The 24,292-nt window shown below is 37.7% G+C and overlaps 2 protein-coding genes across 5 annotated transcripts in view; both read left to right on the forward strand.

Annotated features, from left to right (window-relative positions):
* Positions 1-56: 56 nt before the first annotated feature.
* LOC126618781 (basic blue protein-like) lies at positions 57-1,653 on the forward strand. 2 transcript variants are annotated; one of them, XM_050286946.1, is made up of 3 exons: positions 57-319; positions 888-1,179; positions 1,304-1,653. In XM_050286946.1, the coding sequence occupies exons 2-3, from the start codon at positions 999-1,001 to the stop codon at positions 1,507-1,509; spliced, it is 387 nt and encodes a 128-aa protein (XP_050142903.1). In that variant the 5' UTR covers positions 57-319; positions 888-998; the 3' UTR covers positions 1,510-1,653. The 2 variants fall into 2 exon arrangements, with proteins under 2 accessions (XP_050142903.1, XP_050142904.1); XM_050286947.1 differs by lacking the exon at positions 57-319 and having other exon boundaries at positions 892-952; positions 1,052-1,179.
* A 1,428-nt stretch (positions 1,654-3,081) lies between these two features.
* The window catches only part of LOC126618779 (basic blue protein-like), a 73,343-nt gene continuing 52,132 nt past the window's right edge, over positions 3,082-24,292 (forward strand). For 2 of the 3 annotated variants that reach the window (XM_050286938.1, XM_050286940.1), the window contains exon 1: positions 3,082-4,134. Coding sequence is in view for 1 of the 3 variants with exons in the window: in XM_050286939.1 (XP_050142896.1) it covers positions 16,137-16,317; positions 16,442-16,647 (387 nt within the window). In the remaining 2 variants the exon portion in view is untranslated. Of the gene's footprint in view, positions 4,135-16,020; positions 16,318-16,441; positions 16,792-24,292 lie in introns of those variants that run through there. The other variant, XM_050286939.1, reaches the window with a different exon arrangement.

Here is a 24,292-nt window from a genome sequence, read left to right on the forward strand (position 1 = left end):
CCCCAATACTTCTAATGCATTGAGGTTGGGGACCCGATCTACTAGGCGTCCTCACACCCGAAGACGACATGACTCTATGGCAGCTCCGGCCCCAACCCACCCTACTGATGCAGTGGAGGCCGATTCAGCGGGCGTGCAGCCTGTGGAAGACAGAGAACTCCTAACCAGGAAAAGAAACAAGAAATTATGGGGGAGTACTCCCTCGACTAGCGAACCCGCAAGTCAATAGCTTGTTGATGCACGACATGGGTGCCGTTTTGTGCACCAAGTGCTCCATGATCGGCAACTCGTGGACTTGGAACTAATTAGAAACGTATGGGTATGAATTAAAACTAAAACAACATTGGTACAAATTAGTTTTATGCATGCCCTAGGCTAGGATTGTATATTATACCTTAGATTTGGAATGAAACAAATCCTTTTCTTCTATAACATCCTGACATTACCACCCATGTCCATGTGCGATGTATGGGTTAGTCTATAGCCTTTAATTATTTCTCATGGTTGGTCACAATATTTTGGTTTAATTCACCTTAAAATTAAGAGAGGAATTTTTACAAATGGAAGGAAAACATAAAAGAACATTGACCAATGCAACTTTTGAGATCTGATTTAAGGCTGACATTCAAGCACGTGCTGACCTTGATGAAACAAATAATAAAAATAAAATAAAATAAATGAGAAACAAATCAAAATAGTTATAGAAGAAACAAATCAGAGGTTGACAAATGATTTTCAGGATTCGATCCCGATTATGGGCGACAAATGCAACCGTACAAGGAGAAGGAATATTCTATAAATAATTATTCAATAATTGTGAAAATTATCTACGGCAGTTTCATATTGTATTTTGAGTAACAAATCAAAATGAATTGAATGCAGGATAGGCCCGATGATCTATAAATTGATTGGTAATGTGGCTTCGTATTCCAGTCTATAGTCACAGGTTAAGGTTTTAGAATTTGTGAGTTTGTGAATCAAATCAAATCAAACCAAAGATGTCAATCAAAATGAACAAAATTTTGGTCATTGGATTTGGGCTTTTGGTCAGTTTACTACTCCAATGTGAACAAGTTCATGCGGTAGAATACACAGTTGGGGATGAGAAAGGATGGAGCCCTAGTGCTGACTTATCTCATTGGACCGAGGGCAAGAAGTTCAAGGCTGGAGATGTTTTGGGTAAAAAGACTTGTTTTCAATTTGTGTTCATGCATCCTCAATTTTATTCTTCTATAGTTTATTGATTAATTTAGTTGGTTTTACTCAATTTCTTTTGTTTGTTTGTTTGTTGTTTTTGGAACAGTTTTCAAATATACCGATCCCAACCTCTACGTAGTTGCTATATCGAACGAAGATAGCTACGTGCATTGTGACCTATATGCTGGGGGAATGGATAGATACCGTTCAGGAAACGATCATGTGGTGTTAAAGAAGGGCATAAACTATTTCATACCAGCTGGTGGGTCTTATTGTGAAAAGGGAATGAAAATTGCAGTTGATGCGGAGTAAGTATGTAGTTATAAGCATGAGCATTGTTAATTATCAGGCTCCATTGTTAATTATCTTACCATAGATGCCATATTTGTGGAAGAAATAATTGGAGCTCTATTTTTAATTGTCATTGTTTTAGCTAATAAAATATTTTGTTTTGGAGTTGTGCTTGTACCAAAAATCAGTGATTTTCCTATCGCGTAATGTCGATTTGTTTTTGCTGTTGATGATAGCAATGACCATCTTTTCCGGATACAAAACTTGTTAATTATTGTACTAATTGCGTTCATATCCTCATTAACATCACAACGATATATACACACATAAATTTCACATTTTGATGATTATTAATTCGAATCCGGGATAATTTCTTAAACAACATGGAGTGAAGAAATCGTACTTATCATTACAAGAGACCTTGAATCTTTGATACCAAGACTGAGAGTCCTGAAGGCTTATTATATTAACACCTCATAAACTGTTGAATAAACCCCACATATTTAATACACCCCACATTTGCTATTTCACTTAAAAATTATCTTAATACACCCCACATATTTTCCCATAATACCCCCACACCCCACATTCTCAATATACACCTTATATTTTCTAAATACACCCCACATTTCTCAATGTACACCTTATATTCCTCCCCAACAACACATCCGCAACTGCAAGATTACTACGATTAATTACTAATCTATGATCTTTCATGTTCGATTCATCGCCATATGACTAAGGGTAATTAGCAGATCACCAATTAGGGTTTTAGGATGCATGCCAGTTTAAATGAACATTACATACCTTTTATGCCTCCGAGAACATGATGAATCGGCCTCTCACGTCCGAAGAGCTTTACACCGCAGATTTCACCATTGTCATCAGAATTGGACGAATACACTAATCTCGGCTTTCTATACATACCTTTTGAGTTGATTAAACTTAATTATTTGTATGAGTGCTATTAATTGATGATACATGTTCATCGTCACCAACTTAAATATGATCGTGATTTATGTGAGGGGTTCTGAGCTTGGTGGCCAAGTAAGCTTGTATAAAGTAAGGAATGGCTTGGGGAATTAGCTCAAATATTTTTCAAGGTTGCTTTGCATGCCTGCTAGATACCATTAAAAAATAAACCTTGTTTTTACAAATGTACACTCTCCTGGCAATCAATATATTTTAGTTTAGTTTGTAAAACATAAATCAGTCACAATCAAGACATATCGTTTCGGTGGTGGCTACATTATTTAGACCTGGTAATAACTTAAATTGTTCCACACGATCTTGGTAGTTGGCGTAAAGGTGTTGAGCGTTATTTACTGCAAGAGTATGCTAATTTTGTGCAACCGGTGGCATGGGATGCCCTGGTGCCAAACGTGGCTGTACAAAACGAAAGGAGTCAATTAGCTTTCAAAAACAACGTTCAATGTTGCAAAAAAAGTAAGTCAACTCTTAGTACATGTATAAAGTGATTGTCATTGACTAAACCAATTGCAATCTTAAGAAGATTAGTGGGCTCATCATATTGGAGGATTGGGTGATGGAGAATCGTGGAATGGATCGCACGCATAACTTTAAATGTGTAAGTTTCTTTCTTTATACCTCTTTGTTTATATGTGTTTTCGTATAACTTTAAATGTGTTATCTGTGGCCTGCCTCAGTTCTAAGGTAGAATTGATGTACTTATAATTCATGGCTGTGATCCACTTGAGTTTCTTCATTATGAGTATTAAGTTGGCCTTGACTTTCTTAGCTTTTAAAAATGTGATTCTATCAAGTTCAACAGTTTAGAAACGTAAGTAGATTCAGGCTCAACATTTTTGGCTCGTTGGAACGTCAACCCAAAAATCTACAAATTGCAATGGTAACTTAAACACCGGTTGCCACATAATGATAAGAACATCAGGCGTATTATAACAACATTTAGATGCATACGGTAAGTGTTACATTGTGAGCATTCAATGCTGGTTCACTCAGAACCAGTCAGGGACTGAACCTAAAAAATCATGGCACCAATTGTTTACTCGTTCATTGTCCGTGCCTCCAGCAGGCCTCCGGACGAAACTACTGAGAATGAACTGATTTTTGGGAGTCACATCAGAGCTACTGGCAACCATCCATTTGAGCTGCCTCAAGCGATACGTCCTTCATAGTGCTTATAAAGACTAATTATGGTGGGGCTGCGGTTGTGAAATAGTGGGGTGTAAAGGTTAGGATTATTTGTTTCAATTCTGATCTTAACATAGCCACCCTTCATAGTGCTTATATAATGTTTGTTTATTGCAATTCGATTCTCAGTCAGTCATTGAGTGGTGTTTTGCTCAATTTCATGTTCTTGCCTTAGCTTTCTTGACCATGCTATCAGTAGTTGGGAGAAATTATTTTTATTTTTCTAATATAAAGATGAATTGATGAAGTTTTGAAGAAAGATTTGGTAGAGTTTCGGGTTGCAAGATTGTTCTTGTTCTAGATGACAAGTAGTAGTGCTGGAAGATTGATGGGTTATTACAGTAGACATGTTGTCAGGGAAATATTTGGCCTACAGTTTTTTTTTGTCTTGCGTTTACAGTTTAAAGAAGAGGAACTACTTTCCTGGATCAACAGTGGCTGTTTTCGCATATGGGAGCTGTAGGCCTCGCAGTGAGTCTCTTTCCTCTTTCCGTCGATGGTCATGATGGTGTTTTTCTTGTGGGTTGGTTCTTTGAGAATTTAAATAATCGTGCCCTTGTGTTGTTGATATTTTCAATCTGATGTTGAACCCAATTTTCTTTGGATTGTTGAAAGTATATGAAATTTATTAAATGAAAAATGACTGATCTGATTTCTAATAGAAAGCCAAGTGCTTTTTGGGTTTAATTTTAGTTTCTACCCTTGTATTGTTTAGGAGATTTGGCTGTAGAATTTATTACCAAGTTGGATTGGTAGAGCTTTCATCATTTTCTTTCCTCGACATGGGTTGCCTGTAAAATGGTTGCTAGCTTCTAAGAGAAAGGCAGGTGCTTGTTGGGTTTAATTTTCAATTTCTAATAGAAAAAGAGTTATCTCAAAAACTAGAGGTTCACTTCAATTTCGGACAAGCACAGAGCTGAAAAATCAATTAAATCTGTCTGTTCATATAACTTTAAATGTGTTATCTGTAGCCTGCCTCAGTTATAAGGTTGAATTGATTTACTTATAATTCATGGCTGTGATCCACTTGAGTTTCTTCTTTATGCCTTTCCTCTATTAGGTTGACCTTGACTTTATTAGCATTTCAAAATGTGATTCTATCAGGTTCAACAGTTTCGTGAGTTAAGTAGATTCAGTCGCAACTTTTTTGGCTCCTTGGAACCTCAACCCAAAAATCTACAAATTGCCACCCTGATTTCAACTCCTGTTGCCACATAATGATGAGAATATTAGGCGTATTATTACAACATTTAGATGCGTATAATAAGTGTTACAATGTGAGCATTCAATGCTGGTTCACTCGAAACCACACATAGAGACTACAACAACAGCAACAATAAAGTCTTATCCCACTAAGTAGGGTTGGCTGTATGAATCTTAGAACATCACTGCACTTGGTTCTGTGCCACATCTTCCGTTAGATTTAAGTACTCAAAGTCCTTTCTTAGAGTCTCCTTCCAAGTCTTCTTAGGTTTTCTTCTACCTTTTCGACTCTAAACCTGTCTTGTAATCACAACTTCTAACCGAAGCGTCTGTAAGCTTTCGTTTCACATGTCCAAACCACCTTAACCGATTTTTTCTCATCTTACCTTCAATTTCGGCTGCTCCTACTTTACCTCGGATATCCTCATTTCTAATTCCAATCTTTCTCATGTGCCCACACATCCAACGAAGCATTCTCAACTCCACAGTCAGAGAGAGAACCTAAAAAATCCTGGTAGCAATTGTTTATACATGATTCTATTCTACAAAGGTCTCTCCCGACTGTATAAATACACCATTATCAGGTTTATCCCTGGTAACACAATCATCGCATTCTAACTCTCTTGCCCACTGCTTGAGTCTTATATTTGCTTACTAATTTGATTGTCAAAGAGCTTTTGACCGACACCCCGGTCTCAGGCTTGCTCACGGTTGTTTGTTTTTTTTACACGTTACTTGAATTTGTGCATCTCCACCACATGCAGCGGTGCACGAATTTGGCACTGACTAATTTTTTTGCAATCGGCCATGATCATGAATTTGGCTCCAACTATTTTTTTTTGCAATCGGCCATGATTTGACGGTTGGTGCGCAAAAGAGGGCTAAGCTTTGTCATCTTGATCATAGCCTTGGGAAGTCCGTTTGAAGCTTGCGCATGCGTCTCGGTTGATCCGTCGTCAAAGAGTTCTTGATCGGAATGTAACACCCTTTTTGGCTCACAAAGTTTTTTTTTTTCGAACAATAGCGTTAGTAAGGTAATTGTAAAATTAGCTGCCGACGGGATTTGAACTCACGCCGTCATGTAAGGGCACAACACTTTTCCATCACTGTGGTAAATGACCACTTGTTGAAATCACCAAGTTCTTAAAATATGCATTGTCAAACAAATGTTGGGCTCCTGAAATCACCAAGTTCTTGATCGGAATGTAACATACACTAAACTAAGTGGTTGAGCTCTTAGTTAACTAAGAAGAAAGAAATAATTAGATATTGATCTTGAGCACTAGTACGCTAGCTGTTGTTAGCTCATATTAGATATTGAAATCACCAAGTTCCTGACCCGACCACTTAAATCGCACGCTAGCTGTTGTTAGCTCATATTGGATATAAATTATAATTAAGCACTAGTACGGGCCATTATCTGATAATTTGTCAATAAAGCATACAATTTTCTTAACTACGTGATAAAATCACAGTTTGAATATGAACACTTTGGAGTCTTTTATATTTATTCATCCTTCCCTCTTCTTAACGAGGAAACATTTTTTGGCGATTGGGATAAGTTGAATGAATTAAAATTAAATCCTAATGTTCTAGTTGAGGTAAAATTTCAGATGGACCTCATTCGACTCAAAGATGCTTTGAATGAAAGAATTCTTGTTTCCAGTCAGTATATTCTTGATTCTTACAAGGGATCTTCTGCGATATCAATTCCACTAGACTGAAGACAAAGATGTGTTGTATATGGACGGAAATTGTGATATGAAGCAGCGTTAGTCCTCGATGAAGGTTTTTGACTATCATTCCAGTAAACCAATGTGTTTTACTAGCTACATCTAAAGAATGTTGTGAAGGAATAAGCTTGGTTAGATCTTCAAAGGTTGTGCTTCTGGATGTCACTTGAAATCCATTGGTCAAGAGGCAAACTATATCTCGTGCCTCAAGGCTAGGAAAAAACAACATTGTCTAAGTCCTGCAGGAGTGCCCTGACGCCGAGATTGTACGCCTCGATTCTAAGTCCTGAAGGGAGCGCAAAACAAAACATAAGTGGACCAAGTTTATATATAAGTACTACTAAAACAAATACTCTTTAAACGTACTAACCCCCAGGTTTTATAAAAACTCATATAGCATAATAAGTAGTAGGTTTTTCCGAAAATCCTAACATGCCATAAAACATTTCATAAATTAATATATATTGTATATAGTGTGCTTAGTAGTGATAACATAATCGCCCGAAGGCCCTACATCGCCCACCCGAAGGCATATATAAATCTTCCGCCTATAGGCCTTACATCACTCGTCCGAAGGCAATATATGAATCTTCCACCCGAAGACATTATTTATAAATCTTTCGCCCGTAGGCACTACATCTCCCACCCGAAGGCAATATATAAACATGAATATCCACTAAGTAAGAGCAGAAAATCATAAACATAATCTTTCCAAAATATATCTCATCGGAGCTCAATAGCTCAAGCATCATATCATAAATCATGTTCATAAATATCTGAGTATACGTAAATCCGATAAAGCATGATATTTCATAAAGCATAAATCCGATAACTCATAAACATTTCATAAAACGTAGTCATAAATCATGATTTTCATGTATGCAATTCTAGTAATCAAAACATGCATTTTGGAAGGGGTCCACTCACAGATAATCCGTTGCCGAAAAGTTGCTCAAACTTGAGAGGAGGGAGTCGCCACTAACAAACGCACATAAGCATATAAAGGGACCAATTAGTAAAACCCTATTAAGATGATCGAATTTGGGAAAATGGACGTCAGATTTGGAATATTCCCTAACGGAATATTCTTTGGAATGGGTCTGGTCTGGTCGGCTTGGATCCGGGTCAAATTCGGGTCGGGTCTGATTCTGGGTTTATGGGATCGGTCGGACTGCTGGGTTGGGTCAGGTGTTGGTTTTGGGCCAGGAAACATGTGGGTTTGGCCCGGGAAGTATCTGGATTGGGCCGGGTTTAGGGTAATCGGGTTTGGGCCAGGTTGGTTGGGTCGCTGGGTTGTCGAGTCGAGTCGACCCGATTTTAGGACGTGGGTCGGTCGAATTCTAGGCAGAGGTTCTAAAGCTCCGTTCGAGCTCATTTCTTCACCATTTTCAACATTCTAACTATAGAAATGAAGCTTAGGATGAGGGGAAGAGATTCATACCAGTTTGGAGCTATGTCGTGGCCGAAGTTGGCCGGAAAATGGCCTGGGAGGCTCGGGTTCTCGTCGGAAAACTGGGCTTGGGATCCCCGCGCTGTTTTCTGCATCCAACAAGAATAAACCACTTAAAACCTACCCTAATCTAACCCTAAAATCCAACCTAGTGGGGTCTAAGCACTTACCTATGTCAGGGATGTAGAAGTCTCGTCAACAGTGTGTCGGGTAAAGCTAGGAACAATGAACTCCACCACTGCCGAAGCTTCACGTTCTTGGCCTGGGGTCGCAACGACGAGGTATCGATGGTGGTGAGGGTGGCTCGCCAGGGGAAGTCACGGTGATGGTGTTGCCATTGTTGTTGTTTGTTGTTGGTGTGTCTGTGTTCGTAAAAAGGAGAGTGCAGAGGTGAGAGGGAGATAAAAGAAAGAAAGAGTGAAGAGAGTTAGTGATCGAGAGTGACGGGGAGAGGGAAGAGAGAGAGAAAGGCTGGGAGACCAAAACAAGGGGTGGGCCACCCATTGGCACACCATCCAAGCCCAAAAAGCAAACATCTCGAACAAATATCTCCCTACCCGTGAAATTACCAAAATGACCCTCATTCCGAAAATCGTAAAAAAAGTCCGGGGCGGATCGTTGCATATATTTTCAATTAGTAATTGTTATAAAAAATTCTATTTCCAACAATGAATTACTATTTACAAGGGCACATCGTCATCACAATTACCATTCAGCGACCTTGGGGTTGTCGTAAATACAAATATATGGTTGGAAAAAGAAATATTTCAAATATACAATTGTTATATAAAAAAATGTTTAAAAGTGCCATTAATGGAACAACACTAACAGTAAAACATGTAAAAAAGCCATTAACATATTGCAAAATACTACAATCCTAAGAATAATCACGATATAATAAATCAAGAACAACCCTCGAAGATGTCCTCTAACACTAGGTCTCAAAGTCCACTTCAAGTGGTCCTGCAGATGAGTATAAGGATCTAATCGGTGAACTTCTGAGAGTTGTTTGATCACACCCGTATCACATACAATGTCAATGCTTAAGTGCGTGAGAATTGGACACAATATTAATACCATTTGAATCATTCTAAATGTATAAAAAATTACTACTTAGTACTCCGGTCTAATAGTATTCCACTTCATTAATATCGTCTGTTAAAAAAAAGTGTTAGAAATTATAGAACATAATACCTAGTGTCACCTTTGATGTCAAGTTTCAGGACATGTCCTTCCTTTTTTTATATACCCTTAGCCTTCTTCTACCCAAGGGCGGAGCCATGATTTTTTTCTTGGGTGGGCTAGCTAAAATTAGTACCATAAAATCATATGTTTATTTTTTGTTTATATAAAATTATATAATAATCAATATAAAAGAACAACAATAGAATATAAACTATTCTCAAAATCATAACCCTAACCGATAAACTGAAGGATTATATAAATAATTAACCTTCTAATTAAATCATGAATAAGTAAATAAAGAGATTAAGAATGTACCAAAGGTGACATTCATTAAAAAGGTGCAACGGAAAGTCAACAATTGCAGAGATAGGGATGTGATTGTGAATTTAAAAAAGTTAATTTTCTTTTCTTGAAAGAAGCACAGAGGCTAAATCGCATAGGATAAATGGTCATTTCTTTTATGAATAGGATAAAAGGGGGACAAGGGATATAACTTATTTGTCATTTTTAGCATAAAACATACTATTTATTACCTATCCTCTGCTAAATATACACGAAATAATAACCTATATTGAATGGTGTTAATCACACAAAAGAATAGTGTTGTTCATACACACATATTTCCCTCCAACACACCTCCTTGTTAATTTTTTGTCATTGATCATCTTCAATTCATTCGATTCGACAGCCAAAACTTGAGAGAGGTGTATGAAAAGTAAAAATGAGTGCATGAATAGCATTACCCTAACAGAAAACCTCCATAGACTACAACCCACCTTAGCCTTATGGGTGGCTACGTTCCACCTCATTAGTACCTGAACTAATCGATAAATAAAGCAACAATATAAAAATTGATACAAGTATATATTCTTAATTGTACATAAACACTAAAGCAAAGCAACCAAAACCCATGAAAACAAGAATACAACACTACGTAACATTGCATCTAATTGTTTGTGTGAAGTGAAGTACACGACCGACATTTAAAACCCATGAAACAAGAACACAACTCAAAAAAAGAAGAAATCTAGTTACAAATAGGGAATTGGACTAACAAAATCGTATCTATACACATTATTTTTTGGAGAACCACGTCAATATTACAGTAATTATATAGAGTCAGATAGGTACCTAACGTCTTTTGCTATGTTGCACCACAGAGAAGATTGTTCTGGAGATGATCTTGACCTACAACATTATGTGAGGACTTGATGGACGTAGCCCCATAATTCTGGCCCAAATTTGCGAAAAATGATCTTCAGGATCATTCAACATTGCGGGCCGAGTTTTGGATCCATTTGTGCAAAACAAATGTAGGCCGTTGGATATGATTTCAACGGCTGTAAATAAATCAATCAAAGCAAGGTTACAGTAAAACCAGGTAAAAAACGACTTGTCATTAAAACCCATTGGATCAGACAACAGTTTTTTTTTTTTGTTTTTTTTTCAACTATAACTCTCTCCCTCCCCCAACAACAATTACCTCCTTCATTAATCTTATCATCTCCTCTGCCAAAAACTCTCTAGCAAACGATTTCCAAAAAAAATTTCATCGAATTCCACATAGTTTGAAATTCAGTCGAACTTCTCCAATGTTTGTTGTCTCCGGCAAGGCGTTTGAAACTCAATCGACTTCCACATTGCATGTTTGAAATTAAGTTGAACTTCATCCAAATTGGTTCTTAATTTGTCCAGTCAATTGGACAGAAAGGACGTCGTCGTACTTGCTTTCTCCAATTCGAGGTAAGATTCCTTGCTTCCATACATACTCGAAATCATACTTCCTTCTAGGTCACTTTGAAATTTGGTGAGTTTGAAAATGCCAAACCTTAGAAGTAAATTTTATTATTTGTGTTAAATTTGATAAAAATTAATCTAGTGTTCGTGGTTATTTATGCATGGTTGATAATGAAATTAGTGGAAATTGGTGGAAACTATGTAATTTTGAGAAAATTTGGTTTTGATGTGGGTTTATGAACTCTTGTTGACAAGTTGTGTATAAGGCTTATATTATTGAATTTGGTTGTGTTGAAGTTATATTGTTGACTTGGGGCTGATTTGTGTTGATGAAAGCTTCTTCAATTTTATGAATTAACTTAAGTTTACTAAATTCATAATGCTTTGTCCACGCCTGATGTATTGTTATGAAAACTAATTGACAGGCTAGGTTAAAGGTATATATTGTTGAATTTGGTTGTGCTGAATGCTTGTATTGTTATTTGTATAGCAGATGGAAAATCAAAGTGTTCAATTAGTGACAAGAGAAGAATAATCCTACAGGGGAAGATTTAACAACCTATCCCAAGCTTGTCATATGTTAGGGATGATACGTCAAAAGTTTAATGATGCCCAGATCACTGCCTTTAAGGCATCATGCTTCAGGCATTTAGAGCACATTGATAAACTGACCATCAATGGTCAATTGATCCATGAAACGGGGCTGCAAAGGCTTTACGTATACTTTTTAGGTACTATAATTTTGTAGCTATTATAAGTTAGGGTGAATTGTCAATTTCGTCACTGATTTATCACCTGAGTAAAAATTAGGTTCTAAACTATTTTTTCTGAAAAATCAATCCTTGAATTACAAAATTCTGCTAACTACATCCTTCATATTAGACTCAAAGCTATTGTATTCAATTTTTCATCAATTTAAGTCACGTTACGAGCATGTGATACACTTTAGAGGGTAAACTAGTAATTTTTTTTATAAAGAAATAGTGTATAGAGTTAACTTTGGAGGGTAAATTAGATGTTAGATTCGCAACCTATATGAAATGTTAAGGGCTTATAGGCGAGAAAGGGATGATATTACGCTCTAAAGTATGTCAAGTGACTTAAGGTGACAAAAAGTTGAATAAAATAGCTTTGAATATAATAATAAGAATGAAATTAGAAATTTTTAATGAATTTATGGACTTATTTTATTGAAAACATAATTCAGGGACCTAATTTTCATGGATTGAATACTAAATTAGTGTACGTGTATGTGTAGGCATACGAAACATTTCACCAACTGAAGAAGTCCTTACATTAGTCAACGACTGATTTATTTCCTTTGTCTATGTTCCTTATTAGTAAGAGTTTATTTTTACTCACCGTTCAAACCTTGGTATAACTGTTGACTTGTATATAGTTTCCCACAATTTAGGATTTCCTAGTTAGGGTGATTCCTTATAATTTGGGATTGTAATTATTGTATTTATCCTTTCCTTTTATGTATGCCCTAGGATTGTATATTATACCTCAGATTTGGAATGAAACAAATAACTTCAACGCATCATTTTCTTCTTGGCACTAGAGCCAAGAAAACCCTAATTGGTATTGTGTGATACCACCATTGATTCCTAACTGTGCTGAGCTGTTCAACACATCGTCCAGGAAAAAGACAACCCACCGCTTCCATATCATTATGCTTGTGTTCAGCGAGCGACCTGGTGTTTCCTTGTCGTTGATGTTCTCGACCAAGCAGGGAGTAACCATGTGTTATTGCTGTCAGTTCCACCGATTCATCATTCTGCAAGTCCTGTCGACCCTGTTTTTTCCCCATTCGCATCACGGAAGCAACCGTTTCCATCCATGGCAGAGAAGAGTGACGAGAAAACTGTTGTCCCTGTTGCGGTGCACTCGGACAACTCAAACTTTAGAATCGGTATGCTACTTGATGAGAAGAACTATGATTTATGGGCTCCTCTCATCCAAACTCATATCGCTGGAAGAAAAAGAATGGGATATCCTCGTGGGTCTATCAAGGCTCTATACGAAAACGATGCCAAGTACGATGATTGGTTCTCTGAAGATCAAAAAATAAAGAGTTGGCTACTGTCATCCATGAAACCTGAGATTATGAAACGATATATCCGTTTACCCACGGCAAAAGAGATTTGGGATTCTCTAAAGACAGTCTATTTTGATAAAAACGATGAAGTTAGAATTTACACTCTAAGTCAGAAGGCATCATGCCTGCCTTCGGCAGAATGGTCGTTTCTTGGTTACATATTTTGGGGAATTGACTGAAATTTTCCAAGAATTAGATCATTGTAATAGAGTGGCTATGGAGTGTGCACATGACATCAAGGCTTACAAAAGTTCAATTGAGCGGTAGAGAGTTTACCTCTTCCTTGGATGACTAGATGATGTTTTTTATGACTGTACGCAAAATTGGTACTCTTGGTGGTGCTCACTGGTTTGTTACGTTTATTGACGACTGTACGCAAATAACTTGGGTTAGGTTGTTGAAATCTAAAAGTGAAGTTAATTCAGCCTTTCAAAATTTTCATCATATGGTTACTGTGCAGTACAACATGAATATTCAGGTTCTTCACAATGACAATGGAGGTGAATACGTCAATGCGGACCTTCGTGCATTTCTTGACAAACATGGTATTATTCATCAAACTACGTGCCCTTACACTTCTTAACAGAATAGAATTGCTGAGAGAAAGAATCGACACTTGCTAGAGGTAGTTCGTGCCTCTCTTTTAGCGGCACACCTTCCCTTGCATTATTGGAGAGAAGCCCTGACTTCGGCAGCATATCTTATCAACTGTCTCCCATCTCGCACCATTGACTTCCAAACGCCTTTGCAGACACTTCAAACTAAAACTCGTTGCCCACCTGTTTCTAATTTATCTCTTTGTGTATTGGGATGTGTCGCATTTGTCCACCTCCACCCATCTCAAAGACAGAGTAAGCTTGACCCTCGTGTCGTTCGTTGTGTTTTTTTGGGATATGCCACCACTCAAAAAGGTTACCGTTGTTATCATCCTTCAACCAAGAAAATGTTTATCACAATGGATGTTGTGTTTCATGAACATGATATGTATTATAGTTCGTATGGGTCCTCACTTGAAGGGGAGATGCGAGATGAAGAAGTTCAAACCCTTGATTATGTTAGCCCGATTGGGGTTGACATGCATCAGCCCACAGTAGCAGAGGAACCCACAGAATCTGGGCCTCATGAGGGTCAACAGTTAGTTGTGCAACCCACGGAATCTGAGCCCTATGACCAACCCGCCCATGTCCTGCCCCCATCTTCAAGGCTTCAAGATAATCCCACGCCCATGTTCTCTGGGCTTCAGAATGTAGAGGACTAACCTGTGGTATCTGGACATCTGGAATAGGCCACGAACCAACAGCAGCAGGCCGTGATCTCTGGACAGCAAGAATGAGGCACAGACCAACAACAGCAGGCCATGGAATTTGGGCATCTGACTCAACAAGATGGCACAGATCAATCTCACATTCACTTGTCTCCGGTCGATACCCATAACCAATCACATTCCATTTCGGATGCTCCACCTGCTCGTCGTCTTCCAGAGCACATTAACTGAGGTATCCCTAAACCAACTTATGAGGCCGATCTTAAATGCAAACACAAATATCATGTGAGTGAACCAAATATAGATTCAGGGGTCAAATATCCATTGAATAATTATGTGTCTACCCTTCACCTATCATAATCAAATAAGTCATTTATCCATCAATTATCTACTGTATTTATTCCTAACAATGTGGCCTTAGCAAATGTCTGCTGGAAAGAAGCAATGAACGAGGAATTGAGATCATTGAAGAAGAATGATACTTGGGAAGTAATCGACTTGCCAGTTGGCAAGAAACCTGTGGGATGCAAGTGGGTCTATACAGTGAAATACGGATGCTGAAGAATGGTCATTTCAGAATTGAAGGTTATATGGATGCTGATTGGGCTGGTTCAACGGATGATAGACGCTCTACATCCGGTTATTTTACCTTTGTTGGTTGAAATCTGGTCATGTGGAGAAGCAAGAAGAAAAATGTAGTAGCAAGGTCAAGTGCAGAAGTAGAATATAGGAGTATGGAGCTTAGTATCTGTGAGATTTTATGGCTTAAGATTCTATTACAAGATTTGGGCGTTAAACAGAGTCAACTGATGAGATTATTTTGCGAGAACAAAGCTGCTCGTGATATTGCTCACAATCCGGTGCAACATGATAAAACCAAACATGTAGAGGTTGACAAGTTCTTTATTAAAGAAAAGATAAAAGGGAAAATAATTGAAGTTCCTCCAATCAGAACAGAAGATTAGGTAGCGGACATTCTCACCAAAGCAGTCTCGAGTGAAAAGTTTTCTAAGTTTGTAGACAAGTTTGGCATGTGTAATATATATGTACTAACTTGAGGGGGAGTGTTGACTTGTATATAGTTTCCAATAATTTAGGATTTCCTTGTTAAAGTGATTCCATGTAATTTGGGATTGTAATTATTGTATTTATCCTTTCCTTTTATGTATGCCCTAGGCTAGGATTGTATATTATACCTTAGATTTGGAATGAAACAAATCCTTTTCTTCTAGAACATCCTGACATTACCACCCATGTCCATGTGCGATGTATGGGTTAGTCTATAGCCTTTAATTATTTCCCATGGTTGGTCACAATATTTTGGTTTAATTCACCTTAAAATTAAGAGAGGAATTTTTACAAATGGAAGGAAAACATAAAAGAACATTGACCAATGCAACTTTTGAGATCTGATTTAAGGCTGACATTCAAGCACGTGCTAACCTTGATGAAACAAATAATAATAATAAAATAAAATAAATGAGAAACAAATCAAAATAGTTATAGAAGAAACAAATCAGAGGTTGACAAATGATTTTCAGGATTCGATCCCGATTATGGGCGACAAATGCAACCGTACAAGGACAAGGAATATTCTATAAATAATTATTCAATAATTGTGAAAATTATCTACGGCAGTTTCATATTGTATTTTGAGTAACAAATCAAAATGAATTGAATGCAGGATAGGCCCGATGATCTATAAATTGATTGGTAATGTGGCTTCGTATTCCAGTCTATAGTCACAGGTTAAGGTTTTAGAATTTGTGAGTTTGTGAATCAAATCAAATCAAACCAAAGATGTCAATCGAAATGAACAAAATTTTGGTCCTTGGATTTGGGCTTTTGGTCAGTTTACTACTCCAATGTGAACAAGTTCATGCGGTAGAATACACAGTTGGGGATGAGAAAGGATGGAGCCCTAGTGCTGACTTATCTCATTGGACCGAGGGCAAGAAGTTCAAGGCTGGAGATGTTTTGGGTAAAAAGACTTGTTTTCAATTTGTGTTCATGCATCCTCAATTTTATTCTTCTATAGTTTATTGATTAATTTAGTTGGTTTTACTCAATTTCTTTTGTTTGTTTGTTTGTTGTTTTTGGAACAGTTTTCAAATATACCGATCCCAACCTCTACGTAGTTGCTATATCGAACGAAGATAGCTACGTGCATTGTGACCTATATGCTGGGGGAATGGATAGATACCGTTCAGGAAACGATCATGTGGTGTTAAAGAAGGGCATAAACTATTTCATACCAGCTGGTGGGTCTTATTGTGAAAAGGGAATGAAAATTGCAGTTGATGCGGAGTAAGTATGTAGTTATAAGCATGAGCATTGTTAATTATCAGGCTCCATTGTTAATTATCTTACCATAGATGCCATATTTGTGGAAGAAATAATTGGAGCTCTATTTTTAATTGTCATTGTTTTAGCTAATAAAATATTTTGTTTTGGAGTTGTGCTTGTACCAAAAATCAGTGATTTTCCTATCGCGTAATGTCGATTTGTTTTTGCTGTTGATGATAGCAATGACCATCTTTTCCGGATACAAAACTTGTTAATTATTGTACTAATTGCGTTCATATCCTCATTAACATCACAACGATATATACACACATAAATTTCACATTTTGATGATTATTAATTCGAATCCGGGATAATTTCTTAAACAACATGGAGTGAAGAAATCGTACTTATCATTACAAGAGACCTTGAATCTTTGATACCAAGACTGAGAGTCCTGAAGGCTTATTATATTAACACCTCATAAACTGTTGAATAAACCCCACATATTTAATACACCCCACATTTGCTATTTCACTTAAAAATTATCTTAATACACCCCACATATTTTCCCATAATACCCCCACACCCCACATTCTCAATATACACCTTATATTTTCTAAATACACCCCACATTTCTCAATGTACACCTTATATTCCTCCCCAACAACACATCCGCAACTGCAAGATTACTACGATTAATTACTAATCTATGATCTTTCATGTTCGATTCATCGCCATATGACTAAGGGTAATTAGCAGATCACCAATTAGGGTTTTAGGATGCATGCCAGTTTAAATGAACATTACATACCTTTTATGCCTCCGAGAACATGATGAATCGGCCTCTCACGTCCGAAGAGCTTTACACCGCAGATTTCACCATTGTCATCAGAATTGGACGAATACACTAATCTCGGCTTTCTATACATACCTTTTGAGTTGATTAAACTTAATTATTTGTATGAGTGCTATTAATTGATGATACATGTTCATCGTCACCAACTTAAATATGATCGTGATTTATGTGAGGGGTTCTGAGCTTGGTGGCCAAGTAAGCTTGTATAAAGTAAGGAATGGCTTGGGGAATTAGCTCAAATATTTTTCAAGGTTGCTTTGCATGCCTGCTAGATACCATTAAAAAATAAACCTTGTTTTTACAAATGTACACTCTCCTGGCAATCAATATATTTTAGTTTAGTTTGTAAAACATAAATCAGTCACAATCAAGACATATCGTTTCGGTGGTGGCTACATTATTTAGACCTGGTAATAACTTAAATTGTTCCACACGATCTTGGTAGTTGGCGTAAAGGTGTTGAGCGTTATTTACTGCAAGAGTATGCTAATTTTGTGCAACCGGTGGCATGGGATGCCCTGGTGCCAAACGTGGCTGTACAAAACGAAAGGAGTCAATTAGCTTTCAAAAACAACGTTCAATGTTGCAAAAAAAGTAAGTCAACTCTTAGTACATGTATAAAGTGATTGTCATTGACTAAACCAATTGCAATCTTAAGAAGATTAGTGGGCTCATCATATTGGAGGATTGGGTGATGGAGAATCGTGGAATGGATCGCACGCATAACTTTAAATGTGTAAGTTTCTTTCTTTATACCTCTTTGTTTATATGTGTTTTCGTATAACTTTAAATGTGTTATCTGTGGCCTGCCTCAGTTCTAAGGTAGAATTGATGTACTTATAATTCATGGCTGTGATCCACTTGAGTTTCTTCATTATGAGTATTAAGTTGGCCTTGACTTTCTTAGCTTTTAAAAATGTGATTCTATCAAGTTCAACAGTTTAGAAACGTAAGTAGATTCAGGCTCAACATTTTTGGCTCGTTGGAACGTCAACCCAAAAATCTACAAATTGCAATGGTAACTTAAACACCGGTTGCCACATAATGATAAGAACATCAGGCGTATTATAACAACATTTAGATGCATACGGTAAGTGTTACATTGTGAGCATTCAATGCTGGTTCACTCAGAACCAGTCAGGGACTGAACCTAAAAAATCATGGCACCAATTGTTTACTCGTTCATTGTCCGTGCCTCCAGCAGGCCTCCGGACGAAACTACTGAGAATGAACTGATTTTTGGGAGTCACATCAGAGCTACTGGCAACCATCCATTTGAGCTGCCTCAAGCGATACGTCCTTCATAGTGCTTATAAAGACTAATTATGGTGGGGCTGCGGTTGTGAAATAGTGGGGTGTAAAGGTTAGGATTATTTGTTTCAATTCTGATCTTAACATAGCCACCCTTCATAGTGCTTATATAATGTTTGTTTATTGCAATTCGATTCTCAGTCAGTCATTGAGTGGTGTTTTGCTCAATTTCATGTTCTTGCCTTAGCTTTCTTGACCATGCTATCAGTAGTTGGGAGAAATTATTTTTATTTTTCTAATATAAAGATGAATTGATGAAGTTTTGAAGAAAGATTTGGTAGAGTTTCGGGTTGCAAGATTGTTCTTGTTCTAGATGACAAGTAGTAGTGCTGGAAGATTGATGGGTTATTACAGTAGACATGTTGTCAGGGAAATATTTGGCCTACAGTTTTTTTTTGTCTTGCGTTTACAGTTTAAAGAAGAGGAACTACTTTCCTGGATCAACAGTGGCTGTTTTCGCATATGGGAGCTGTAGGCCTCGCAGTGAGTCTCTTTCCTCTTTCCGTCGATGGTCATGATGGTGTTTTTCTTGTGGGTTGGTTCTTTGAGAATTTAAATAATCGTGCCCTTGTGTTGTTGATATTTTCAATCTGATGTTGAACCCAATTTTCTTTGGATTGTTGAAAGTATATGAAATTTATTAAATGAAAAATGACTGATCTGATTTCTAATAGAAAGCCAAGTGCTTTTTGGGTTTAATTTTAGTTTCTACCCTTGTATTGTTTAGGAGATTTGGCTGTAGAATTTATTACCAAGTTGGATTGGTAGAGCTTTCATCATTTTCTTTCCTCGACATGGGTTGCCTGTAAAATGGTTGCTAGCTTCTAAGAGAAAGGCAGGTGCTTGTTGGGTTTAATTTTCAATTTCTAATAGAAAAAGAGTTATCTCAAAAACTAGAGGTTCACTTCAATTTCGGACAAGCACAGAGCTGAAAAATCAATTAAATCTGTCTGTTCATATAACTTTAAATGTGTTATCTGTAGCCTGCCTCAGTTATAAGGTTGAATTGATTTACTTATAATTCATGGCTGTGATCCACTTGAGTTTCTTCTTTATGCCTTTCCTCTATTAGGTTGACCTTGACTTTATTAGCATTTCAAAATGTGATTCTATCAGGTTCAACAGTTTCGTGAGTTAAGTAGATTCAGTCGCAACTTTTTTGGCTCCTTGGAACCTCAACCCAAAAATCTACAAATTGCCACCCTGATTTCAACTCCTGTTGCCACATAATGATGAGAATATTAGGCGTATTATTACAACATTTAGATGCGTATAATAAGTGTTACAATGTGAGCATTCAATGCTGGTTCACTCGAAACCACACTTAGAGACTACAACAACAGCAACAATAAAGTCTTATCCCACTAAGTAGGGTTGGCTGTATGAATCTTAGAACATCACTGCACTTGGTTCTGTGCCACATCTTCCGTTAGATTTAAGTACTCAAAGTCCTTTCTTAGAGTCTCCTTCCAAGTCTTCTTAGGTTTTCTTCTACCTCTTCGACTCTAAACCTGTCTTGTAATCACAACTTCTAACCGAAGCGTCTGTAAGCTTTCGTTTCACATGTCCAAACCACCTTAACCGATTTTTTCTCATCTTACCTTCAATTTCGGCTGCTCCTACTTTACCTCGGATATCCTCATTTCTAATTCCAATCTTTCTCATGTGCCCACACATCCAACGAAGCATTCTCATCTCCACAGTCAGAGAGAGAACCTAAAAAATCCTGGTAGCAATTGTTTATACATGATTCTATTCTACAAAGGTCTCTCCCGACTGTATAAATACACCATTATCAGGTTTATCCCTGGTAACACAATCATCGCATTCTAACTCTTTTGCCCACTGCTTGAGTCTTATATTTGCTTACTAATTTGATTGTCAAAGAGCTTTTGACCGACACCCCGGTCTCAGGCTTGCTCACGGTTGTTTGTTTTTTTTACACGTTACTTGAATTTGTGCATCTCCACCACATGCAGCGGTGCACGAATTTGGCACTGACTAATTTTTTTGCAATCGGCCATGATCATGAATTTGGCTCCAACTATTTTTTTTTTGCAATCGGCCATGATTTGACGGTTGGTGCGCAAAAGAGGGCTAAGCTTTGTCATCTTGATCATAGCCTTGGGAAGTCCGTTTGAAGCTTGCGCATGCGTCTCGGTTGATCCGTCGTCAAAGAGTTCTTGATCGGAATGTAACACCCTTTTTGGCTCACAAAGTTTTTTTTTTTTCGAACAATAGCGTTAGTAAGGTAATTGTAAAATTAGCTGCCGACGGGATTTGAACTCACGCCGTCATGTAAGGGCACAACACTTTTCCATCACTGTGGTAAATGACCACTTGTTGAAATCACCAAGTTCTTAAAATATGCATTGTCAAACAAATGTTGGGCTCCTGAAATCACCAAGTTCTTGATCGGAATGTAACATACCGTAATACTAAGTGGTTGAGCTCTTAGTTAACTAAGAAGAAAGAAATAATTAGATATTGATCTTGAGCACTAGTACGCTAGTTGTTGTTAGCTCATATTAGATATTGAAATCACCAAGTTCCTGACCCGACCACTTAAATCGCACGCTAGCTGTTGTTAGCTCATATTGGATATAATTAAGCACTAGTACGGGACATTATCTGATAATTTGTCAATAAAGCATAAAATTTTCTCAACTACGTGATAAAATCACAGTTTGAATATGAACACTTTGGAGTCTTTTATATTTATTCATCCTTCCCTCTTCTTAACGAGGAAACATTTTTTGGAGATTGGGATAAGTTGAATGAATTAAAATTAAATCCTAATGTTCTAGTTGAGGTAAAATTTCAGATGGACCTCATTCGACTCAAAGCTGCTTTGAATGAAAGAATTCTTGTTTCCAGTCAGTATATTCTTGATTCTTACAAGGGATCTTCTGCGATATCAATTCCACTAGACTGAAGACAAAGATGTGTTGTATATGGACGGAAATTGTGATATGAAGCAGCGTTAGTCCTCGATGAAGGTTTTTGACTATCATTCCAGTAAACCAATGTGTTTTACTAGCTACATCTAAAGAATGCTGTGAAGGAATAAGCTTGGTTAGATCTTCAAGGGTTGTGCTTCTGGATGTCACTTGAAATCCATTGGTCAAGAGGCAAACTATATCTCGTGCCTACAGGCTAGGAAAAAACAACATTGTCTAAGTCCTGCAGGAGTGCCCTGACGCCGAGATTGTACGCCTCGATTCTAAGTCCTGAAGGGAGCACAAAACAAAACATAAGTGGACCAAGTTTATATATAAGTACTACTAAAACAATTACTCTTTAAACGTACTAACCCCCAGGTTTTATAAAAACTCATATAGCATAATAAGTAGTAGGTTTTCCGAAAATCCTTACATGAAATAAAACATTTCATAAATTAATATACATTGTATATAGTGTGCTTAGTAGTGATAACATAATCGCCCGAAGGCCCTACATCGCCCACCCGAAGGCATATATAAATCTTCCGCCCATGGGCCCTACATCACTCGTCCGAAGGCAATATATGAATCTTCCACCCGAAGACATTATTTATAAATCTTTCGCCCATAGGCACTACATCTCCCACCCCGAAGGCAATATATAAACATGAATATCCACTAAGTAAGAACAGAAAATCATAAACATAATCTTTCCAAAATATATCTCATCGGAGCTCAATAGCTCAAGCATCATATCATAAATCATGTTCATAAATATCTGAGTATACGTAAATCCGATAAAGCATGATATTTCATAAAGCGTAAATCCGATAACTAATAAACATTTCATAAAAGGTAGTCATAAATCATGATTTTCATGTATGCAATTCTAGTAATCAAAACATGCATTTTGGAAGGGGTCCATTCACAGATACTTCGTTGCCGAAAAGTTGCTCAAACTTGAGAGGACGGAGTCGCCACTAACAAACGCACCTAAGCATATAAAGGGACCAATTAGTAAAACCCTATTAAGATGATCGAATTTGGGAAAACGGACGTCGGATTTGGAATATTCCCTAACGGAATATTCTTTGGAATGGGTCGGGTCTGGTCGGCTTGGATCTGGGTCAGATCCGGGTCGGGTCTGGTTCCGGGTTTATGGGATCGGTCGGACTGCTGGGTTGGGTCAGGTGGTTTTGGGCCAGGAAACATCTGGGTTTGGGCCGGGAAGTATCTGGATTGGGCCGGGTTTAAGGTAATCGGGTTTGGGCCAGGTTGGTTGGGTCGCTGGGTTGTCGAGTCGAGTCGACCCGATTTTAGGCCGTGGGTTGCCGAATTCTAGGCAGAGGTTCTAAAGCTCCGTTCGAGCTCATTTCTTCACCATTTTCAACATTCTAACTATAGAAATGAAGCTTAGGATGAGGGGAAGAGATTCGTACTAGTTTGGAGCTGTGTCGTGGCCGAAGTTGGCCGGAAAATGGCCTGGAAGGCTCGGGTTCTCGTCGGAAAACTGGGCTTGGGATCCCCGCGCTGTTTTCTGCATCCAACAAGAATAAACCACTTAAAACCTACCCTAATCTAACCCTAAAATCCAACCTAATGGGGTCTAAGCACTTACCTATGTCGGGGATGTAGAAGTCTCGTCAACAGTGTGTCGGGTAAAGCCAGGAACAGTGAACTCCACCACTGCCGAAGGTCCACGTTCTTGGCCTGGGGTCGCAACGACGAGGTATCGATGGTGGTGAGGGTGGTTCGCCGGTGGAAGTCACGGTGATGGTGTTGCCATTGTTGTTGTTTGTTGTTTGTGTGTCTGTGTTCGTAAAAAAAAGAGTGCAGAGGTGAGAGGGAGATAAAAGAAAGAAAGAGTGAAGAGAGTTAATGATCGAGAGTGACGGGGAAAGGGAAGAGAGAGAGAGGCTGGGAGACCAAAACAAGGGGTGGGCCACCCATTGGCACACCATCCAAGCCCAAAAAGCAAACATCTCAAACAAATATCTCCCTAAATTACCAAAATGACCCTTATTTCGAAAATCGTAAAAAAAGTCTGGGACGGATCGTTGCATATATTTTCAATTAGTAATTGTTATAAAAAATTCTATTTCCAACAATGAATTACTATTTACAAGGGCTCATCATCATCACAATTACCATTCAGCGACCTTGGGGTTGTCGTAAATACAAATATATGGTTGGAAAAAGAAATATTTCAAATATACAATTGTTATATAAAAAATGTTTAAAATTGCCATTAATGGAACAACACTAACAGTAAAACATGTAAAAAAGCCATTAACATATTGCAAAATACTACAATCCTAAGAATAATCACGATATAATAAATCAAGAACAACCCTCGAAGATGTCCTCTAACACTAGGTCTCAAAGTCCACTTCAAGTGGTCCTGCAGATGAGTATAAGGATCTAATCGGTGAACTTCTGAGAGTTGTTTGATCACACCCGTATCACATACAATGTCAATGCTTAAGTGCGTGAGAATTGGACACAATATTAATACCGTTTGAATCATTCTAAATGTATAAAAAAATTACTACTTAGTACTC

The sequence above is a fragment of the Malus sylvestris genome, chromosome 4 (assembly GCF_916048215.2).
Source record: "Malus sylvestris chromosome 4, drMalSylv7.2, whole genome shotgun sequence".
Classification (NCBI taxonomy): domain Eukaryota; kingdom Viridiplantae; phylum Streptophyta; class Magnoliopsida; order Rosales; family Rosaceae; genus Malus; species Malus sylvestris.